The sequence below is a fragment of the Triturus cristatus genome, chromosome 5_2 (assembly GCF_964204655.1).
Source record: "Triturus cristatus chromosome 5_2, aTriCri1.1, whole genome shotgun sequence".
In the NCBI taxonomy this organism is placed as follows: Eukaryota; Metazoa; Chordata; class Amphibia; order Caudata; family Salamandridae; genus Triturus; species Triturus cristatus.
The window spans coordinates 365,452,417-365,473,902 of NC_140588.1; the positions used below are offsets into that span (position 1 = coordinate 365,452,417).

At 45.4% G+C, this 21,486-nt stretch overlaps 1 protein-coding gene across 1 annotated transcript in view; it reads right to left on the reverse strand.

The window, feature by feature from the left end:
* Positions 1–7,682: 7,682 nt before the first annotated feature.
* Positions 7,683–21,486, reverse strand: part of LYRM4 (LYR motif containing 4) — a 369,677-nt gene continuing 355,873 nt past the window's right edge. Inside the window, exon 3 of the mRNA XM_085607213.1 lies at positions 7,683–8,078. Coding sequence (XP_085463339.1) covers positions 8,010–8,078 — 69 coding nt within the window. The 3' untranslated portion in view covers positions 7,683–8,009. The remainder of the gene's footprint in view (positions 8,079–21,486) is intronic.

The window sequence follows — 21,486 nt, forward strand, 5'->3', positions numbered from 1 at the left end:
TGTCTTTGCAAACTTGTTTAGAAACCCTAGGTCTAATATTGGCCGATATGTTCCATCCACCTTTTGAATTAGGAAGTATGTTGAATATACGTTGTTCTTTTCTTAGTATGTTATATGTTCTATTGCATGTTTTCTTTGAAGTTCCTTCACCTCTTCGGCCAGATGAGATAGTTCTTCTTTTGAATGTGTCCTTTGCTTTGACCTCCTGTTTGGAGGCTGTTTTGCTAGTTCTATACAGTAACCGTACTGTATTATGTTTAGAATCCACTTGTCTATGGTTATTCTTTCCACCTTTTTTGGAAAAGTGTTAGAGACTCCTTCCTACTGGAGCGTTATGTTGGCGGAACTGTAAATTGGTGTTGTTTTGTTAACTGCTTCTTTTTGTTTGGATATACTGTCACTGTTGGTCTTTGTGAGAGTACCTCTCCTTGAGTGCAGTCACTTGGTAAAGGTTTGTTGTCCACCCCTTTGTGGCTGACCTCTGATACGCGGGCACCCTCGAAAGGATCCACTTCCTTGATATTATTGCCAGCTTTGTTGCTGTCCCCGCTATGTGCTCTGGTTCCCGGCTTGGTATGTTTGCTGGTAACCTTGGTGTGAGGTAGTAGGTTGTTGTATACCTCTCCCCGCTGGCCTTCTTAATGGTGTGCCTCTACGCATACCTCTGAACTGCAGGGCTCCCATGGATCTTGCGGTTTCGTTGTCCTGTTTTAGTTGGTTTAGTTTTTCATCAACCACTGTCCCAAACAATTGCTCGTCATTCAATGCAGAGTTAATGATGTTGCTCTGCACTTCTGGCTTGAACCCCGAGATTCAGAGCCATGTGTTTCTCCTTTCCGTTATGCCAATCATCATTTGCCTGCTAGATGTTTCAGAAGCATCAATGGCTGATTTCAAGCATGTGTTTGCAATGTTTCTGCCTTCTTCCACCAGGTGGCTTGCTCTTTTCTGGAATTGTTCTGGTAGGTGTTGCAATAGTTTCCCTACCTCTTACCAGTGCTGGTACACAGGTCTGTTGAGCAATGCATTCGAATTTGCAAAGCGCCACTGGTTTGCTGCACTCCTCTCCACCTTTCTTCCCACGTGGTCCATCCTCTTACTTTCCTTGTCAGGAGGTGGTCCAATTGTAGTAGGCACATTTGCCCTCTTCCTTGCTGTTGAGGCAATGATAAGAGTCAGCTGTCACTGATCCCCTGATGTATAAAGGGTCTTTAGAGGAGTGTTTATATTTTTTCTCTGATCTTGGTGTTATAGACTTGCAAACAGCAGGCTCCTTGAATGCCTCTTTCCCCTGGTCTAAGACACTAGGTAGCATTGGTAGGAATTAGTTCCTAGATTATGTAGGCATCAGAGTCTCCAATAAGAAACAGGATTGAGGTTTTTCTTCCTCTAGTGGAACCCCATAAGTTTCTGCAGCCTTTTTTATCACCTGGTTATACATGCCAATGTCATCTGGGGGTGATGGCCCCGAAAGATATGATTCTACAGACTATTCGGGTGATTCGGTGTTGAGATCTTGCCATTGGAACTCTTGAGTCTCTGAGTTTGATGATTCTGCGTATGCATGTTCGTCCTGTTCGACATCTTCCCCGAAGAAGTAAGAACATTCCTCTTCTTCGATTATTTCTGGGGTTTTGGTGGTATTGTGTCTTCGGCCACCCCTTGGGTTTCAGTTTCCCTTGTTTTTGACAGTATCTTGAATTGCTTCAAGCTTTTGTCGAAGTATTTTTTGCGCTGAAGGATATTCGCCATTTCGGCCTCAAGCCTTCTTCTCTTTTTCTCAATCTCGGCCTCGTGTGTTCCTGCGACGAGATTATCCGCTTTCCGTTTTTCGACTGACGGCGCTGAAGTGGTCGTCTATGTTTGTTTGGGTCTCTCTTTTTTTGATGCCGGGGCGTCCTTTTCCAGACTGTCCTTCGACGTCCTGGTTTTTTCGAGGACCTTAGCCGCTCCGGAGTCCTTATCCAAGGATCCTACGATCTGTTTTTGTTTGGATGCAGCTCAGGTCGTCAAATGCTTCGACGTTGAGGATCCTTTTTGTGGTCTAGAGTCTGAATTTCGAGACTCCTCTGGTTTTTTCGAGGTCGAGGACTCTCTTACCTCCTTTGAAGTCTTCCTCTCGACTTCCACGACCAAAACTTCTGTTTCCTCATCGCCTTCTGGTCCTTCGGCGACGTTGTCTTCCTCCTCACTGGAGAGACCCAGGTCTCGCAGCGATGGCAGTGGTCCTTGGCCTTGCATGTTGTAGTTGGCACGTCGCTGCCTTTCTTTTAGCCTTAACATCTTTGGGGTGAAAACTGAGCAGGCGTTACAGTCGTCGCTTCGATGATCCAGTGGCAGGCACAGGTTAAGAGACTGGGTGCTGATCCTTTTGAGCGTATTTGTGGTGGCAGTTCTTACAAAACTTAAATGGCGTTTTGTCCATCACCGCGCCTCAGGGAGCCCCCTGCGTGCGCATTCACTGGTCGTCGACGAAGTTTTGGATTTCTTCTTTTCATCGAACTGCGGTCGTCGTAGATTGAAAGATGAAAATGGAAGACCCCACTGTACCGTTTTTTTCAATGATTTTTCTCCGTTTTTTCCACGATTCTTCTCGCCAATCTCAGGAGTTCTTCGTATCGATCCAGACCCAACAGCAGAATCTGAAGATGGCTACCAAAGGTGGGGCTTCTGGAGGAAGTCTGTCGACGTCACAGAAGGGCACCAAATGATACTACGTCATCGATGCCCACACCAGCAAAAAAAAGAAACATAAAAAACAATTCCAGACCCCACCACTAGATGGCGTAATAATGCACAGCATAGTGAATCCAGAAAAGATTCACGCTGCAAAACCTCAAATCAGGGCAGGTGTCCTCCATCCGAAAAATACAACTGCGGACCACACAGACTTAAATAATTACCGCCCGATCTCTAACATTCCAACTCTGGCTAAAATCCTGGAAAAATGTGTACACATCCAACTTTGCAACCACATCCAACAATTCCAATCCGGTTTCCACGCAGGGCACAGTACTGAGTCTGCTCTGACGCACATAGTGGATGATGCGCTAAAAATCCTAGACCAAAACAAAGCTTGCCTTTTATTCCTACTCGACCTATCTTCGGCATTTGACACCGTCAAATACGACAATCTTCTAGACCTCCTGAGACACAGTATATCAGGATCCGTCCTAAATTGGTTAACCTCTTTTCTCCAAAACAGATCACAAAGATTCAAGGTCAATTAATCTCCAAGTCCGACACAGTCACGTTAGGAGTCCCACAGGGCTCCTCCCTTTCACCCACTCTTTTTAACCTATTCATGGAACCTCTTACTGAAATTCTTTGCTCCTCCAACATTCATTATCACATGTAGGTGGGAGATACACAACTGTACCTAAAGGTCTCTTCTCCAGAGGACATTAAATCTCTTAATTTACCTCTACAAAAAACACAGCTTTGGCTTGCTGAAAACCACCTTAAACTAAACACCCTCAAGACTGAATTCCTCCTAATCGCTCCTACAAATCAAACATCCATCATAGTGGAATGGCTTAAACAACTTACAGTGCTCAACTGCCAGCCTCAACTTATCGACTCAGCAAGATAGCTTGGAATAACACTCAACAGAAATCTAAACATGCATAAACATATCAGTGCAGCAACAAAAGGAGCAAACATACAGATGAGCATTCTGAGAAAATTAAAACCCTTCCTTCCCTCTGACTTCAAATTGGCAGTACAAGCTCTAGTAATCCCCAGACTAGATTATGGAAGTGCAACTCTTTTCGGGCTTCCCAGGTCTACAACGGCCCCTCTAAGAGCCTCCCTCAATTCAGCTGCCAGGCTCATCATGGGTTCCAAAAGAAACTGCCACATTTTTCCTCACCTTAGAGCACTCAATTGGCTCCCATTTGAAGAAAGAATTCAACTAAAAATCAATTGCATGACTCACAAAGACCTTCACTACAAGACCTTGAGATATCTGGCCAAGAAATTGGTGCTCTCGTGTGGTGATAGATCCTCCAGGAGTTACAGCATTCTTCTTCTGAAACCACAAAGATTTGCCAAAAAGAAAACACACAACCAAGCCTTCTCTAGAATCGCCCCAAAGATCTGGAACGCATTACCCCTAGAAACCAGACTGAATCCCTCTACTGACTCTTTCAAGAAAGAAGTCTCTACTCATGAGTAAACTTACATGAACAACGAATTGACCCGCATAACGGATGTTGGCCTTCACTGTTTTTGATGCTTTTGTATTTTATGTGTTTATGCATACACTTTTGTAACTATCTATATTAGGAGACAATAATGGCATACATCGTACTTTGCCCTATGTCTCCCCTGTAAAGCGCTCTGATACCCGCAAGGGTCATGCTTGCGCTATATAAAACCTTAAAAATAAATAAAATATACATATATAGTACAGTCTTACTTTTCCGTTTTGCATTTATGTTTGGATTTCCACTTACCGGAAGACTTTGAATGCAAAGTTTAACTTACAAGGGAGCGACTTCAGGATTGGGAGTGGGTCCATGGCCTTGACCGGGAGCAGAACTTACACAAGCTCTACAACTTCTTCTTGTGTTTGGTGATTTACAGCTGCACCTCTCAGTCCCTAATTTCATTTGGATGCATGAGGGCGCACTTGTTGTAGGACTTAGTTGGGCCCCATGCACAAGCACCAAAGACACATTGTGTCGGCCACAGACGCTTACATGGTGTAAAACTAGCAGATTTAGGAGGTAGATTGTTCCATAGAACACTGGATTTTCTTGGTCACAAGAAATTTGAAGTCTAACTCTGGATCTGAGCCAGAACTAGCGGAAAGAAAGAAACTGGTGTCAGTGTGCAAAAGTGGCACATATATGCAACTCAAATGTTTTATTTCTGGGGTGGAATGGAGACAGCACGGAGCTGCCTGGCACCACCTAGTGGCAAGCAGGAGCACTGGGTGAACAGATTCCAGAGCCAGTCTGAGCCTAGAGAATATTCTAAAATTGAGAAATTTGCAGTTAGAAGTATCCATCAGACAGTCTACATCACACACAATACACTGCATTGTAGCATCCTGAAATACCTGGCTCAAAACTAACCCCGGGTTGCAGATCTTTCAACATTACAGAAGCCTTACTTCTTTAACCTACTAGGTTCACGAAACAAAAAAACAGCTCATGAACCTTCTCTGGAAGTGCTCCCAGAATATGGAACTCAATCCACCAGGAGATTCGCATGAACCCATTTTTAATCCTTATAAGAAAAACTTAAAACACCTGCTTATTCAGAAATTCCTACTTAATTAACCTATTTCATTCTTCATGGAATTTCACTCTTCACTGCACTGTAAACACTCTGAACTTTTACCCTATATTGATTGCATATTTATGGTATTCCTGTTGCTATAATTTCTCTCATACTCCTTATGCAGTAACTTTCATAGGAGCGATTGTAAAGTGCTTTGACTCCTCCCGTCTAGAGTGTGCTATATACAACTGAAAACTAATACATTTAGGCTAAGGGCCTGAGGATGCTTTTTTCCTGTTGATAGCCACATTATGGTTTGGGCTCCAGCCAGACAAGAGGGCATTACTATGAGATGGTGTTTCCAGGAAGTGCAAACAATTAGCAGAACAAGACTCTACAGGGGTCAAGCAGTTTCTGGGTCTAGGTCTAATCCAGGAGTGGCCTGCTATAGGGATGAAAGTCCAAGACCAGCAGCGGGTGTGCCACACCACTATTTTTACTTTGTCCCTAGATGCTTCCCTGGAGAGTATGTGCAACTTCAAATACAGAGAGACACTCAAATTGAAGAACCCTTGCTTCTCAGAGATCTCCTTTGTTTGCCCTGAGAACTGGAAGAACTTCCACTAGTTCTCCCCACATGCCCCCTTAATCCTCTCTGTACAACCCTTGGCAGATGGTAGTGGATCTTAGTGTTCAGGTGCTTATGTTAACCCAGGGGAGTTGCCTATTGGGCTCCTTGTGCAACTGAGGTCCAGAGCCTCGGAGCATACTGGGCACCTTGATATTTATGTTTTTTCAATAAATGTAACAGTTGCAAACACTATACACAACCATTCAAAAACATTCAAATTAGTGCATTATAGTAAAAGGCTTCATAGACATTACGAGTAGTGACAGGTACAGCTTTGTATTATTCCACAGTGTACAAATGTGAATTCCAATGTCAAATTTGCTTCCACCTACAAGACAAATTGCCCATTTCCCAGGTTCACCTGCAGAGGGAATTTGAGTGATTTTAATTCCCAAGTTTGCTCCACATGTAATTTTTTTGTTTAAAGGTAGATTGTGCCGTCTGTGAATATTTCAAGCCCAGCTAGTTACAAGTGCAGCTGTCATTTGGATTGCCCATAACTGTATGTGAATATTTACTTTAATAGAAGAAGAGCATTTGAAAAATAAAGTCTGAGTTGTCCTGACAAAGGGCATCCTTACCACCAGTATTTCTTCTGTGTTCTTTGTTTAGGTCCTGCGGTGCATTGTGAGAAGGTGATGTACACAAGAGAAGGTAACGACTGAACCTGTCTGATTGGCTAACCCAATACAGCCAGAATATCCAAAGCATGGAGCGGATGGCAGCCAAATTACTCATGATAAGGCCAGGCCAAAGCTCTTCCGAACTGTCTGCTGCAAGCTTACCATGTGGGGAAGCCTCAGCCAACTACGGAGACCTGGAAACCAAATCGGACCCAGCTTCTATTACAGACTAGGGGCAAATTGATGAACGTTTCATAGAATACAGCAAAGCAACAAAAGTTGCAGTTGCTGCGTTACATGAAAGGGAGATACCAGAGAAGCGCCATATCTATTAACAAAGCAGCACATATACAAAGTTAGAAAATGTGCAATGTTTTAAAGCTTGCTCCACAGTCACGCCTGTGTTGAGGGAGAGTATGTTTTTGGCACAATTTAAGTAGAGAGATTTGCCTCAAAATATATGTGTGGTTGCATGGGAAGGCTCTTGTACAACCCATGGAATGCCCTCTTGACACAAATTAGCGCATAGCGCTATTTTGTGTTACTTTGTCCAAATTTCTAATGCAAATACTAATATGTACTAGAAAGTAAATACCACCACAACACTTTGCGCTGGGCGTGCTTTGCAAAAAATAATGCACACCCGCTGCAAAGTATAGCAAATCCGATGCATAGTGTAACAGACCCGATACAAAGTGTTTGTAAAGTTGGGATTAAGCCCCATGAACACTCCCTAACAGTCATGCTCAGCTGTCTCCCTTTAGATGAATTAAGTGCCCCACAACAATTACATGCCCCGGCGAAACCAGGCTGACAACTACCCTCCAAGCTATTAGCCTGAATAAAACGTTCATTTTTAGAGTGCCCGCTGCGATGTTGAAAACATCTTAGTAACGTTTGAACCTCTGAGCTGTGAGGTATGGCTCTCCCATTTGCCCCTGGGCCTGACTCCATGGCCTACATCTACCTCCAAGTGCCCTTTCCATGAGTGATACTGCTTGATTATCAAACACTGATGTAAACGAGATACATTCCAACACAATTATCTTCTAACTGGATACATAAAAAATAAAAGAAATAGAAACTCTGCACAGATGATTTTACTATACAGGATTTAAGTCAACAGAAAGGGTAACCAGAACCAGTTAAACAGACCCCCTTCAAATTTGGTGTGTGGGTGAGAAATAAGAAATAAAGCGTTTCAGAATGCAGCAGAAAAACATTTATTGCAAGGCACACAATGAAGCAAAGTCTCCAGGTTCATTTCTTAATGTCGAGAAAACACCCTGAAGAGCACTGAAATAAAATATATATTCAAACAACACATTCCACGGCCTGACCCATTCACCATAGACTGGCTTTAAATAAAGTGACAAAAAAATATGTTGAACGTATTCAAAACTTATAGACATTTAAAACGTGGTCAAACAGGCATAATACATAGGAATGTTGTGCGCTCTCCTGGCAGTGACCATTGAAGAGCTGCACGCAGTGGAGTCCTCTGCCAGGCATTCGGTACTATTGCATTAGGAGACATTCCTCTCTTGATTCTCGATAACAAGCTTCTCAGCAGCATACAGATGGCCAACAGCGACCTGGAAGGAGAGAAAATTCACATTTCACTAAAGGCGGAAAAAACATGCCATTGCACTTCTAGATTTGTAACAAATAAAAAATAGCATTTCCCAAAAAAAAGAATATTCTGCTTCACTAAAATTATTTCCCCAAACTACGAGGAATAACGATCATGGTTCAGGTTAGAGACATGACAAATATGTACTTAGTGAACTGGTGTGGCACTGAAAGGGGAGATTTTCAATGTGTTATCTTGTAGATTCGCAGTACAAATATGGGAAAAACCGACAACAGAAAGGTTGTGCCAAAAACATTGTCCACTGAAAACAACAGAATAAAAAAGCTGTAAAGTTGTGGCTGCAAAAAGAAAACCAAAATGAAAATGTAATACCAAAGTGTCCAGTGAGTGTGCAACGTGGACGCAAACAGCCCCAAATGTTTCTTGTTATTCAACCCAAAGATTGAAAGGCAGATAGAACCTGTGACCAGGAGGCCAAACACAGATCCCTGAAGTGGATGTATTACTTCACAAAGCTACCAGATCATGCACCATCAATAACACCAATATGGCCACCATCAATACTACACAACCACCAATGCCATAACAACAATACCAATAACACAACACTAGCGCCATTACCAATATCAGACTACTGCTGTCTTTACTACCAAGCAGTGATGAGGCCAATAGGTTTGGATTCAGTGTGCTACTGCATGGAAATACGATTTCTGCATGCCTATATCTGTATACGTATCACAATAAACCAAGGCCTAATTATTTTGCCAATGCTTGTTATATTATTTACTTTGTTCGAGCATAGCCACACCTGTGCAGACTTAGGCCATTACAGAGACAAATTATACTACAGAAAATTAGTAAATCTATCTCTGCACTGAAATACTGAAATGGGCAGGGTGAGGCGAAATAACTTAGGTTTACACGAGTGGGGGTTAGATAGAGCTGAAAATTAAATCCTAGATACTGGATGTATGTAGTGGCTAAAACATCCCCCTATTTTTACGGTCTCCTCTTTTCTCTATGTTTTGTCTTTGAACATATCTACCCTACTCTTCGACACCTCCTATACTTATTTAAAAGTGTGTTTATTTACACCGCGCACAAACTGAACTAAATTGCTTCTCGTCTTCCAAATTTGGCTGATTAGGTAAAAGAGGCAGCGGGCCAGAAGTGATTTATACAGGACCGCTTAATTTGATTAAGTGGGGAGTCTCAGACCCTTATTTCTTCCTTCAAAAATCTGCAGGTTAACCACATCTCCTTTCGTATTCCCTCTCTTTTTCGGTCTCCGTTATTCATCTATTGCCTCGTTGCCACGTTATAACGGTGATGGATCAAACCCAGATCTGTTGACTGGGTGTGAGTGTTTGATTGGTTCTGATGCTCCGTCCATCACCACCCCCTTTTGTACCGCTTTGTTCGCCATAAGTTGGCAGGGTATGCTCAGACGTGAGTCCCTTGCTCACTTTGCCACTGGATTCAAGCAAGCCTGGCTGAAGATGGCTGAAATGCCAGAAACCGGTCCTAGGAAGCTTGTTTCCGGTCCAGGGAAGGCATGGCTTGGCAGTTCGGGCTGGACTGTTCCCATGAGGCACAGTGTCAGACTGATTTGCATATGGCCATGTCTGAACTGGGGTGGCAGAGTGGGCTAAAGAACGGTGATGGATCAAACCCAGATCTGTTGACTGGGTGTGAGTGTTTGATAGGTTCTGATGCTCCGTCCATCACCACCCCCTTTTGTACCGCTTTGTTCGCCATAAGTTGGCAGGGTATGCTCAGACGTGAGTCCCTTGCTCACTTTGCCACTGGATTCAAGCAAGCCTGGCTGAAGACGGCTGAAATGCCAGAAACCGGTCCTAGGAAGCTTGTTTCTGGTCCAGGGAAGGCATGGCTTGGCAGTTCGGGCTGGACTGTTCCCATGAGGCACAGGGTCAGACTGATTTGCATATGGCCATGTCTGAACTGGGGTGGCAGAGTGGGCTAAAGAACGGTGATGGATCAAACCCAGATCTGTTGACTGGGTGTGAGTGTTTGATTGGTTCTGATGCTCCGTCCATCACCACCCCCTTTTGTACCGCTACGTTCTCCTCTTCCTGCATCTTAGTTTCTGCCAGTCACCACTCTTATTCCACTTTCCACCCCTTTGCCTCTCTCTTGATCCACGTTCTGAACTGTGCAGTGAAAAATGCCTACAGTAGGCTGATCATCTTTGTTGAAGAGAAGGACCAGCCTTTTTTATCATCAAATTTGTATTGATCTATAAGAACATACATTCTTTGCTATGTACATAACTTAGTGCATTCTCGTATCACATTACAACGTTCTCAGCTGCTTTCACCGTAGCACAATAACACACGTTATCAGCTCTCTTCCATTACAAATCCTTCGGTAATGGTCCCTTCCCTATATTCTACACATAGCTGCATTCATTTATATTTCACATCCAACACTTTGCAATATGGTGATCTTATGCCGCACTTGGCTCCATTTTATTTGCTCTAATTCTTGCAATTTTTTTTTGCACCCTCTCACCGCCGATATATTACGGACTTGGGAGGTCATAGGAATAGAGCTGCCTTATTTTCTCCTAATTCTTTGTTCAAAAGTGGGTATCATATACCCCTGAGCCGCGACCGTGCAGGCAATAGCGAGTAGTGTATCTCACATTGGTCATGACAATCAGGGGCGGCCCTACCGCATTATTATGTATTTCCACATAATTAGCAAAATAATAATTGCAGGAACCCGGACAATGTAAAAGCTCCACTGAGTGGATTGGAGGATGTATTATAATGATGAAATCCGCATTTCACAGGCTACAATGCAATATTTTCCATATTTCACTGCTTTTATAACTGCAATTTGAGCAATAAAAGCAGCAAAACAAATAATTAATACATACAAATACATACATCTACATACACACATGTTCATGCTTCAAACTTCGGTATTTGACTCCATTGTTATGCCTCAGCTGTTGAATATTTCATCACCCCTTAGAGACTTTGGCTGTTCATGGCTTAGTGACAAGCATATCTCCATTCACAGAGCTAGCATAATCTAAGCCTAGATATAGTCTTTCTGATGCAATTCACATTTTTCATCCTCCATTTCACTTGCCATGCAGCTGGTATGTCAAAACTTATTGGGCATTTAAATGGTCTGCGTGAATTTCCCATCCATGAATGAGTTCGATGACCTGTTAATAGAGCTGCCTACCTGCCCAGGACAGGTCACCTCTTTCAAATCCTCATGAGTGTGACCAAATGTCCGCTCAAACTCACACCGGTGACTTAAATGCGGTTGAATGTGATTTTTTCCATCTCAATTTTGTACTTTTTCCATTACTACTGACATACCCAGGCTACCCAAAAGGAGATGGCAAATTTAGAGAGTGGTAGGAGCTGACAAGTAATGTCCAGATTTAAAAAAACACACACATTATGTTTGAAATCTGCATTTACAGACGTTTACAAATGTATGCCATCTAGAGGGTGATGATAGATATAAGAACAACATTAACAAAGTAAGGCACTTAAGGTTCACATAGCACAGGCAGTCCAGTACGAAAATAACGCATATCCTCTTGCCGCAAAACAGCAGCACATTGGCAACTGCCAGGCAAAGGGCGATCATGTTTTCCAATATATGTGGTGCAAGGGAAATTGTGGCTAGTAGTTGCTAAAGCAATCTGCCTCTACATAGCCACGGTTCCTTCTCCTGCAAACATATCTGCCAGTGAAAGGCACAGCGGGTAAGCCAAGCTCGGATTACAAGTAAAAAAGCAAAAGACGTGAAGAGAATCTTGTGCGGTACACAAACTGCACTAGTATCTTTGGACAACATCATGCTTTCACATACAGGTTGCCTAATCAGTGAGGGCCGTTTTTCCACCTTAATTTAAAATGAGTTAAGGAGTAAAGCTTTTAAACTCTTTACATGTTTTGCTCCTTGGCATTGTGTTGCAAGATCCGCGACCGTCTAATGAAGTAAATCTCGCAGCAGCTTTGGCATTTCATGTTTTCGTGATTTGTTCAATAATGTCGGGGCTAATAATGGCCACACGGTGTTGTGTGCAGCGCCTGACCGCCCCTGACCCGTGAACGTGTTGGCCTTTCAAAGACAGGCCAGGATGCATGGTTACTTCAGCAACAAAATCATTAGGCCTTATTAGCACAGGTTTGACTCCCGACACGCACTTCGGTGGGGGCGAAGCTCAGCTTGCCTTCAATCTGGCACACATTTAGCTGCAAGACGCATACTAAAGAATCCTTTTATCAGAATATCTGGAAAATTCGACTAATCGTACATAACCAAAGGGTGAAAAATTACGCAAAAGGGAGGATAGTCAGGGGTCATGGCATGCTGCAAAAACAACAAAATCACAAAAGAAGCAGTTTCTCCACCAATGCTATGAGACCTGAGGAATTATTAACCAGTGAAACACAATTAAGGTTTTAAAAAATAGTGGGTGTTGTATAAGCTACTGAGTTGGAAGTAAGGAAAGTATATAGCTTAATGCCCACTTCCAGCCCTGCTGTCGAATTGATGTACAACACTGTGAACCTTCCCCTCTCGCACTTCAATTCAGAAATACAATGGCTGACTGCCTCAGACATCCCTGCCCTCATACAGTTGTTGTGGACATCTAAAGGCGTAATGTGTAAGGGAAAAGTGTTCCAAGTTTCTAAAACTCCAACACTTCCACGGCATATAAATGCACTTCACTTAAGAGAGCAAACCGAAATGCCATCGCTAGTTTAGACCTTTGCATAAAATATTACCATATTTTTTGTTGAAATATATTAATAAAAAGTATACATAGGTTACTGGAGGACTTTTAAGATAACAGACAGTTTGTAAACCTACAGTGTCACTATTAGATTCGTCCAATATTTCCAAGCAAGCCTTACTGATGGCACATTCTGTAAAATAATTTCAGAACCAGCAATGCTCAGGAAATTCATAGATGAAAGTCAGAGCTAGAGACTACAGCAACCCTTTTTGCAAGTGCCCGCATTAATAAACCTTTGTACATCCAGGAATCTGGAATAGCTAGATATCCAGCTCAGATGTTTAACCTCTAATATTAAAGACCAGGGACGATTTTTTTTTCATCAAAGATCGTGGGCGAAAAAAACAACTTAAACATTAAAATAATTAAAATATAGCAGTGTGCAGTTATTTTCTCTATCATTTGTCTGTTACTACTACTATCTTTGCTTTGCTTTACTATCCCCAGTTACATCTCTTTGGGCTTGATGTACGAAACCCCTTGGGGGTCACAAAGATGCAGTTTGGAAAAATCACAGTGTTTGTGACTGCTGACGGCCTTTTTACAATATACAAAAGCTCAATTAAAAGTCCCCTTGGTGAGTGTTTGAGAAAATAATTATATAATAGCAGGCGGTGGATCCCACGGACCACTGCCTACTCTTAAAAAAGGAAACAGAGGGACGTGGATTGCCGCGAAGGAAGAGGGCCGCTTCTTAGAGCGGCCATGCAACTCTTCCAACATAATCCCTCGTAAATCTGTGAATAATCCGCCTCCATGACCGCGCAAGGCCACGTAAATAACGGTGCAATCATAGAGTAGGCAGCGGTGTCCCGTGTGTGAAGATCAGAGCCCAGATCGCGGATGTTCCCGCTCCCAGGCCTGCTGGAGGAGACGTAGCACCAGCCTCGAATGGTGGAGGTGCACACCCGAAAGAGTCGGACGAGTCTGCAGGAGCAAGCACTGAGAAGGGGTGTAAACGACCACTAAGCTCATCGGCAGGGATTCCATAACACACTCCGGCTGATCTGTGCACACCGGGCGCTGAGTGCCGACCTGTTAGGGCGTGGCCGGGGCCCTCCGGAGCTTGGGACCTCTCGTCCCATCGACAGTCTGTGGCCTGGGACGGACAGAGGAGGGTGAAGACGATGTCGGAAGACGTACGGTGAACAGTGAGTAAACCCTCCGGATCGCCAAGACCGCCCGTGAAATTGTTGGGGACGGACGGGCGTAGAGGCAGCCATTCCCTAAGTGAAACAGTGACAGCGGAAGTGGCCAATCGAAGAAATTGAGGTGGAGGCTGGTGGTGACCGTAAAGGGAGCACTCGCCGGCGCAGAGAACCGGTGAGCGAGGGAGCGCAATAATATTTGGCCACACGGGAAGTGAAAATCAGTGGATCAGGAGTCGGGGGAGCCCACGACCGAGCCTGGACGGATTAAGCAGATAGAGCGCCCCAACAGCAGTCATAGTGTGCCTGAAGCGGTGAAAGTGAGCGATAGAATAGGCTTCACTCAAGGGGTGAGAACTCGACCACAGGTCAATCCGGCGGCCCTGCGTCGGGGGGAAACGCAGTCTAACCACCGAGGGTGGTGTTACCCTCCGAGAAGCAACACGATATAGGATTAGGAGAGAAGTGAATGCAGGATTTACCGGGAGGGTGCAATAAAGCAAGACCCAACAATTGAAGCCTGAGGTGCGTGTTGGGGGTACGCTACTCTCCATCCGGAGAACGGAAGAGGACTGTCCGCCCGGGAAGCAGGGTGAAAATGTGACAGGCCACAGGGGCATCCCAAGAAACCCCTGGCAGGCGGCAGCAGCTCACCCAGCGACCCCAAAAGAAGACGCGCAAGGACGGTAGGACCGAGGCAGTGGAAAATGACTGGGGGGTAGAACACTAACAGCACCCACCAACTGAAGTTAAATAAATTCAAACTCCCAAAAGGAACAGAACCCCAAGATCCCCCGCACGACCACCAGCCCCCGGAGGCCCAAGCAGAACCGAACGGAGAGACACCGTCTCTCCTAGACATCATGGCGGCTACACGAGGAGTCCAAACAGAGCTGGAGGCCAGGATGGACTCGGTTACAAACAAGGTCTCCTTAATCCGTGCAAATCTACGTAATATGGGGACGAAACTGCAAACAGTAGAAGACTCCACCAAAACTTTGCTCCAAGACACGTCTACGCTCAAAGCTCAAATGAAAAAAATGCAACTGTGTAGCGTCCAACTGGAGGCCAGACTAGAGGATCAAGAGGGGAGATCAAGGCATAACGTTCGAATACTGGGGGTCCCTGAAAGGGTGGAGGGTCCAGCGGTGGATCTATTTGTGGAGGAATTGATACAGAAGCAGCTCCAGCCAAAGGGTCTCTCAAAGTTCTTTTCAGTGGAGAGAGCTCACCGTGTACCGGGGGGGTACCCCAAACCTGGGGCCCCACCAAGACAGATCATAGCCCGCCTCTAACACTATAGAGACCGAGACGTCATACTACACACTGCCCGCATGGCCCCCTCAGTCCAACTTGAAAATTCTCAGATAACCTTCTTTCCGGACTTCACCCTGAAGACTCACAGATTAAGGTGCAGCTTCAGCGAGGTGAAAAGGGCGCTCAGGGACAAATTGGTGAAATACTCCATACTCTTCCCAGCATGCCTTCGATTGGAATCCGAGGGGAAGGTTTGGTTCTTCGATACATCAGAGGATGTATGGGAATGGTTAGAAGGCTGGAGGACAGTTGGCGGGGCCGGCAGCGATGCCAGTTGTGGAAAAACCAAGAAAACAACGATGGGCATGGGCAAGCGAGCAACGTAAGAGCCGAATGCCGGTGATATGTCGTGAACTCAGAGACCCAGGTGAGCTGATACCAAGAGACAGTGAGTAAGATTGGGGGGTCTTCATCGGCCGGTGTGTCAACACCCATCGGAGTGACTTTTGCCAAATGTCCTTTCGCCCAGTGGATACTCTGGGAAGAGTAAATTCCAGAATAGCCCCCAGTCTGTGGCGAGGGTGGAAATGGGGCGAGTCACCGAGCTACCCAGGGACTGATAATGATGAAAGCTCGATATTGATTGCAGACGTACCAACTGTAAGAACGAAGAGGGGGAAGGGGAAGAGTTGAAGGGCAAGTGTACGTTCCAGATGTTTAGTTTGTTGAGGTGGGTCGACAGGCTCTCTGCTGAGTTAGGGGGGCGAGTAGTTGGGGGACCAACTGGCGGGGGTTGCAAGGTGGGGTGTGGTAGTGGAAGGGAATGGGAGGGGGTGGATTCATGTTTCTTAATTAATTTGTTATGTAGTTCTTTAGGTTTCAAGATATGATCAGATAGCAATTTTCAGCATGACCAAGACACTGTGTTCTATGTAGGGGGCCCGGGAGGGAAGACAACTAGCGAGGCCCCGACGCACTCCTAACAAGTAAAACACAACAAAAACCACATGACATGACAAGTACAGGTGGAAATGAGGTTACTTTCCTGGAATGTAAACGGGTTAGGAAGTAAAGTTAAGCGTGGCATAGTGCTTCAATTTATTAAGAGACACTCCCTGGATGTGGTTCTCTTGCAAGAGACCTATCTCTTGGGAAACAGTTGCAAGGCCCTGAATCGCTGTGGCTATGAAATGAAGGCACATGCAGGTTACACCTCGGGCTCAACGGGTGCGGGAATTCTCATTAAGAAGGGTCTGCCCCTCACCATCGACCAAACATGGACGGACAGACTGGAAAGATACGTGGCGATAACGTGGTATGAGCAGGCGAAGTAATAAATATCCTGGGGACTCAACCCTCGCAGATCTGGGAGCACAAATACTGGACCTTCCAGTGGGTCGTCTCTTTATAGGTGGGGATTTCAATATGACAGGCTGCGATTCTCTGGACCGTATGCCGCCCAGGGCACCAAGCCCCACGCCAATGCTACTAGCGGAGTTTCTCTCAGCTTGGGGCTTCTTTGATATATGGAGGTCACTCAACCTGACCATGTTCCATTCAGGGGCCCATGATAGCCGATCACAAATTGACAGACTGATTTCTTTCCCAACGCTTCTCCCCCACTTTGTGGACGTCAGACACTTGGTGAGGGGGATCTCAGATCACTCCCCCATATGGGCACAGTTTAAGGTGGGTGGAACACAACGCTGGGGCGCAATGGCAATAAACCCATGGTACATTAAGATTCCAACAATAAATAAAGGCTTGGAAGAAGCCACTAACTTTTCTTCCAAGAAACTGTAGCTTCAGTTCCATCGCCTCAGACATTTTTGGAAGCATATAAGACGGTGGTGAGGGGCCAGGCCCTCTCGCTTATTTCCAGACACAATAAAGAAAAAAGGCTGGTAGTAGTGAAACTTGAGCAGGAAATCCTTAACTTAAAGCTCCAAATCGTTAGGGACCATACTGATGAGTTACAACACGCGTTAAAACTCAAACAACAAGAATACAGAGATTGTGTGACAGAAGAAACCAGGACTAAAATTAGCGACACACAATACCGGATATATGAAACGGGCGATAAAGCGGGCAAATTGCTAGCTTGGCTGGAGCTGCTCCAGAGGGCAGAGAGGTGGGTTCCGTTGATTACCTCTAGAGCCGGGAAGGAGATTAAGACCCCTGTAGGCATCACAGAGGCATTTATGGACCATTATGCGGAGGTATGCTCCGCAAGCACAGAATATTCAGAGCAGGAATCCCGAGAATTCCTAAGAGATATCTCACTTCCGGTGTTGACAGAGGAAGAGTGCCAATCTCTCGAGGAAGACTTAACACTAGCAGAGGTGAAACAGGCAATTGGGGCCCTGAAGTCGGGAAAGGCACTGGGACCTAACGGTATTCCAATAGAACTATACAAGCTTACAGCACAAGTAATTGCGCCTCACCTGCTGAAGATGTTTGAGGAGAGCAGACACAGAGGCGGGCTCCCAGTAGACCAAAGGCTAGGGACAATAGTGGTAATACACAAAGAAGGGAGGCCTAGGGACCAATGCACGTCATACCGACCAATTAAGTTGTTAAATGCAGAGGCAAAAATTCTTGTGAAGCTTTTGGCCCAGTGGCTTCTCCCCCGGCTCTGGTCCATCCGGACCAATCCGGATTCATGCCAGGGTGCAACACCGCCATGAACCTAAGGCGCCTACATGGTGTCATGGGGCGTGCACACAGAATCAGAGAAGATGCCGCGGTCCTATCCTTAGATGCGCAGATGGCCTTTGAAACCGGCGAGTGGCCATACATGGTGGCGGTGCTCAAACGAATGGGCTTTGGACCGCGATTTCTATCTTGGCTCCGCCTCCTGTATACAGAGCCTCAAGCACACTTGGTGGTCAACGGTGAAAGATCAAGGATATTTTCGTTACAGCACGGCACGAGACAGGGATGTCCCCTGTCCCCCGATCTTCATGCTGGTACTTGAGCCAGTTGCAGCATGGATCCATAAGGATCCAATAATACGGGGTTTACGCTGGTCAGAGGACTGGGAAGACAGGATCTCATTATACGCTGACAATATCTTTTTATATGTTGCGGCCCCTCGGGCCTCCATAGCTAGAATACTCAACATCTTTGCGACGTTCTGAAGATACTCAGGCTACACTATCAATTGGCCCAAGTCAGTGGTGTTTGTTCTCAATGCCGATAGACTGTGAAGCGCAGGTGGCTACAGAGGGATTCCAATATATTGGCATCTTTATAACTGCAGATCAGGTGTACTTCCAGACCCGGAACCTGCAGCCACCACTAGAGTGCCTCAAGGGCGATGTCCGCCACTGGCGGACCCTTCCTCTCTCGCTCCTAGGCAGAGCTGCGCTGTTTAAAATGCTGGCCCTGCCGCGATTTTTATACGTATTACAAAATTCACCTTTTCCGCTTCCAGACTCCTATTTTAACTTGATAGATAGTGCGGGGCACTCTCTCTTGTGGGATGGCGGCCCTCGTAGGATCGCTCTTAGTAAATGGACTCGTAGTTGGTACGACGGAGGCATCGCGCTGCCACATGTTCAAAGATATTACAGGGCCGCTCAACTCGCAACCATGAACCAATGGGTCAACCAGCCACTTACAGAGCCGGCGTACCAAATTAATTGGCTGGTATTGCAACCGAGAGGCTACCTCCACGTGTTCTACATTGACGGTTTGCCAGTGGTACTCGGCCTTGTCCAAACTAGGATGGAAAAATAGGCTTACCAAGGCCACGCCACTCTGGGATTCTCTCCGGCGGGGTAGCTCAGGAATTAGAAAATGATACGCCAAATGGGATTTGATAGGCATTTCGAGGCAGGGGGATCTACATACGGGAGTTTAGATGATCACGTTCGAACAATTGCAAAAAACATATAACCTGGCACGCACAGTGTACTTCCGCTACCTGCAGATCTGACATGTTATACAGGCAGCAGTACCACAGGGATCTGAACTCCCTGAGTCGTCACCTCTGGAATGTAGACTCCTCAAGAAGCACATGCCCCGAAAGGCAATTTTGTTCACCTACCGAAAGCTGATCAATAACCTGCCGGACACCCTTACGGCCCTGAAAAACCGCTGGGCTCAAGACATAAATGATTTGCAGGAAGAAGACTGGCCCGAAGCTTTAGCTTCCCTGAGGAAAGTAGCCATTATTGCCCGTTTTAGGCTAGTCCAGCTCAAAATACGACATAGAGCATACATCTCATGCACAACACTTGTAAAAATGGGTCACAGAGCAGATGCAACCGGTAATAGGAACTGTGGCGAAATGGGATCATTTTATCATTTAATATAGACATGCCAGGAGATCCAGAGCTACTGGCAATCAATAGCGTCATGCATGTCGGTAGTGGTGGGGGAAGAGCACAAGCTTTCGCCTAAATGGTGCCTTTTAAACATGTGGGAAGATACAAACCTGGGACGACCAGACCAAACCTGGGTGACATTGGGGCTAATAGTGGCAAAACGTAATATAGCTCGCCACTGGGGAGCTACAGCCCCCCCCCCCTCCGCTGACACTAGATTAGACTGGAAGAGGGATATGGACTGGTGTATGTTGGCGGAGAAAGCAGTCTATGTGAAAAGAGGGTGCCCAAAAAAGTGGGGAAAAATCTGGAAGAAATGGAACGAATTCAGAGGGAATCTCTGCACGCCCCCAGTGGGTGAAACAATTCTTTCAGTGATTCATTCCGGGTCCAACTGAGGGTGACGGCAAGTGTGAGTGAGCAATGTGGATGGGAACCTTAGCAATGTTTAATGTTGTTGAGCCGTAGCACTGTGTAATACTACTTGGTTGTGTACTTATTCAGGATGATGTAAAGATGTTGTACTGCTCATTTGCAATAAAAAGAAGTTTAAAAAATGAAACAAGCGTTTCATTTTTCTTTTTTAAATGTAGCCCATTTTTCTTTAGGGAAAACGGGCTGCATTAAAAAAAAACTTCTTTATTTAAAAAGCAGTCACAGACATGGTAGTCTGCTGACCCCAGCAGGCCACCGTCCCTGGGAGTGCTAGCCATTTTAAATGGGGTCGCAAATAGCACCTGCCTCATGAATATTAATGAGGCAGGCAATTTTCAGACACTGTTGTAAATTAAATTTTATGAGTCGCAAAGTAACGCAATTTGCGACTTGCAAATTGTAAGGGTCGTACATCTGGCCCTTAATCTGCCCATGCCTACCAAAAATGAGTATATCCTTAACTGGTGCTCATGAAACTAAAGTACCGGTGCTGATGATTAAGTGCTGTGCTGAGCACCGGAAACCATTGGCTCAAATTAGGCACACCGGCTCAAATTAGGCTCTGACAGGAGGGAATCCTGGTGCTGAGCAGGAGTGAGCCTAGGCACACCTAGGACCTGGTGAGACTACTCGAAAAACCAGGTCTTCAGCTTCTTGCAGATTTCAAGAAGTGAGAAGAAGGCTCTTCTGTGTAGCCACAGGTCATTCCACGCTTTAGGAGCAATGTAGGAGAAGGCTCAACTGCTGGATCTGGTTTCCTTATGCGTGGGATTTGGAAAAGTAGTAGTCTGAAGGAGCGGAGGTGTTTGTGGAAGATTTGTGAAAGCAGCAGCAGTGGTTGAGGTATGCTGGATCAGTGTCATATAGTGCCTTGAAAATGCGGGTGAGGAGTTTGAATTGTGCTTATTAGTGAGTGGGGAGCTAATGGAAGTCCTTCAGGTGTTGTATGATAAGTGCAGCGTAAGAGGATGGCTGCCAAGTTCTGAATGGTCTGCAGCCTTCTCATGAGTTTGTTCAAATAGACGGTGTTCCCGTAGTCCAGCTTGCTTGCGAGCACAGCATGCTTGACGGTTTTTCGGGTGCTGATTGGGACCTATTTGAAAATCTTACTCAGCATCTTCAGGGTATGGAGGTATTGAGGCAGTGATGGCATTGACTTGGGCGGTCATTTAGAGTTTGTGGTCGATGATGATCCAGAGGTTCTAGGTGTGGGTGGATGTCTGTGCAAAATTGGTTTGTTGGTTGACTGGAGTGTGAGCCCTGGTCAAGCAGCAACCACAATCCTTATCAGGGGGAGGGTTAAGCCAGCCCTAAACTAACCTGTGCTCAACCCTCTGGTAGCTTGGCACAGAGCAGTCAGGCTCAACTTAGAGGCAATGTGTAAAGTATTTGTGCTACAATTTCAAACAGTAATAAAGTGAAAAACATCACATAAAAAGGATC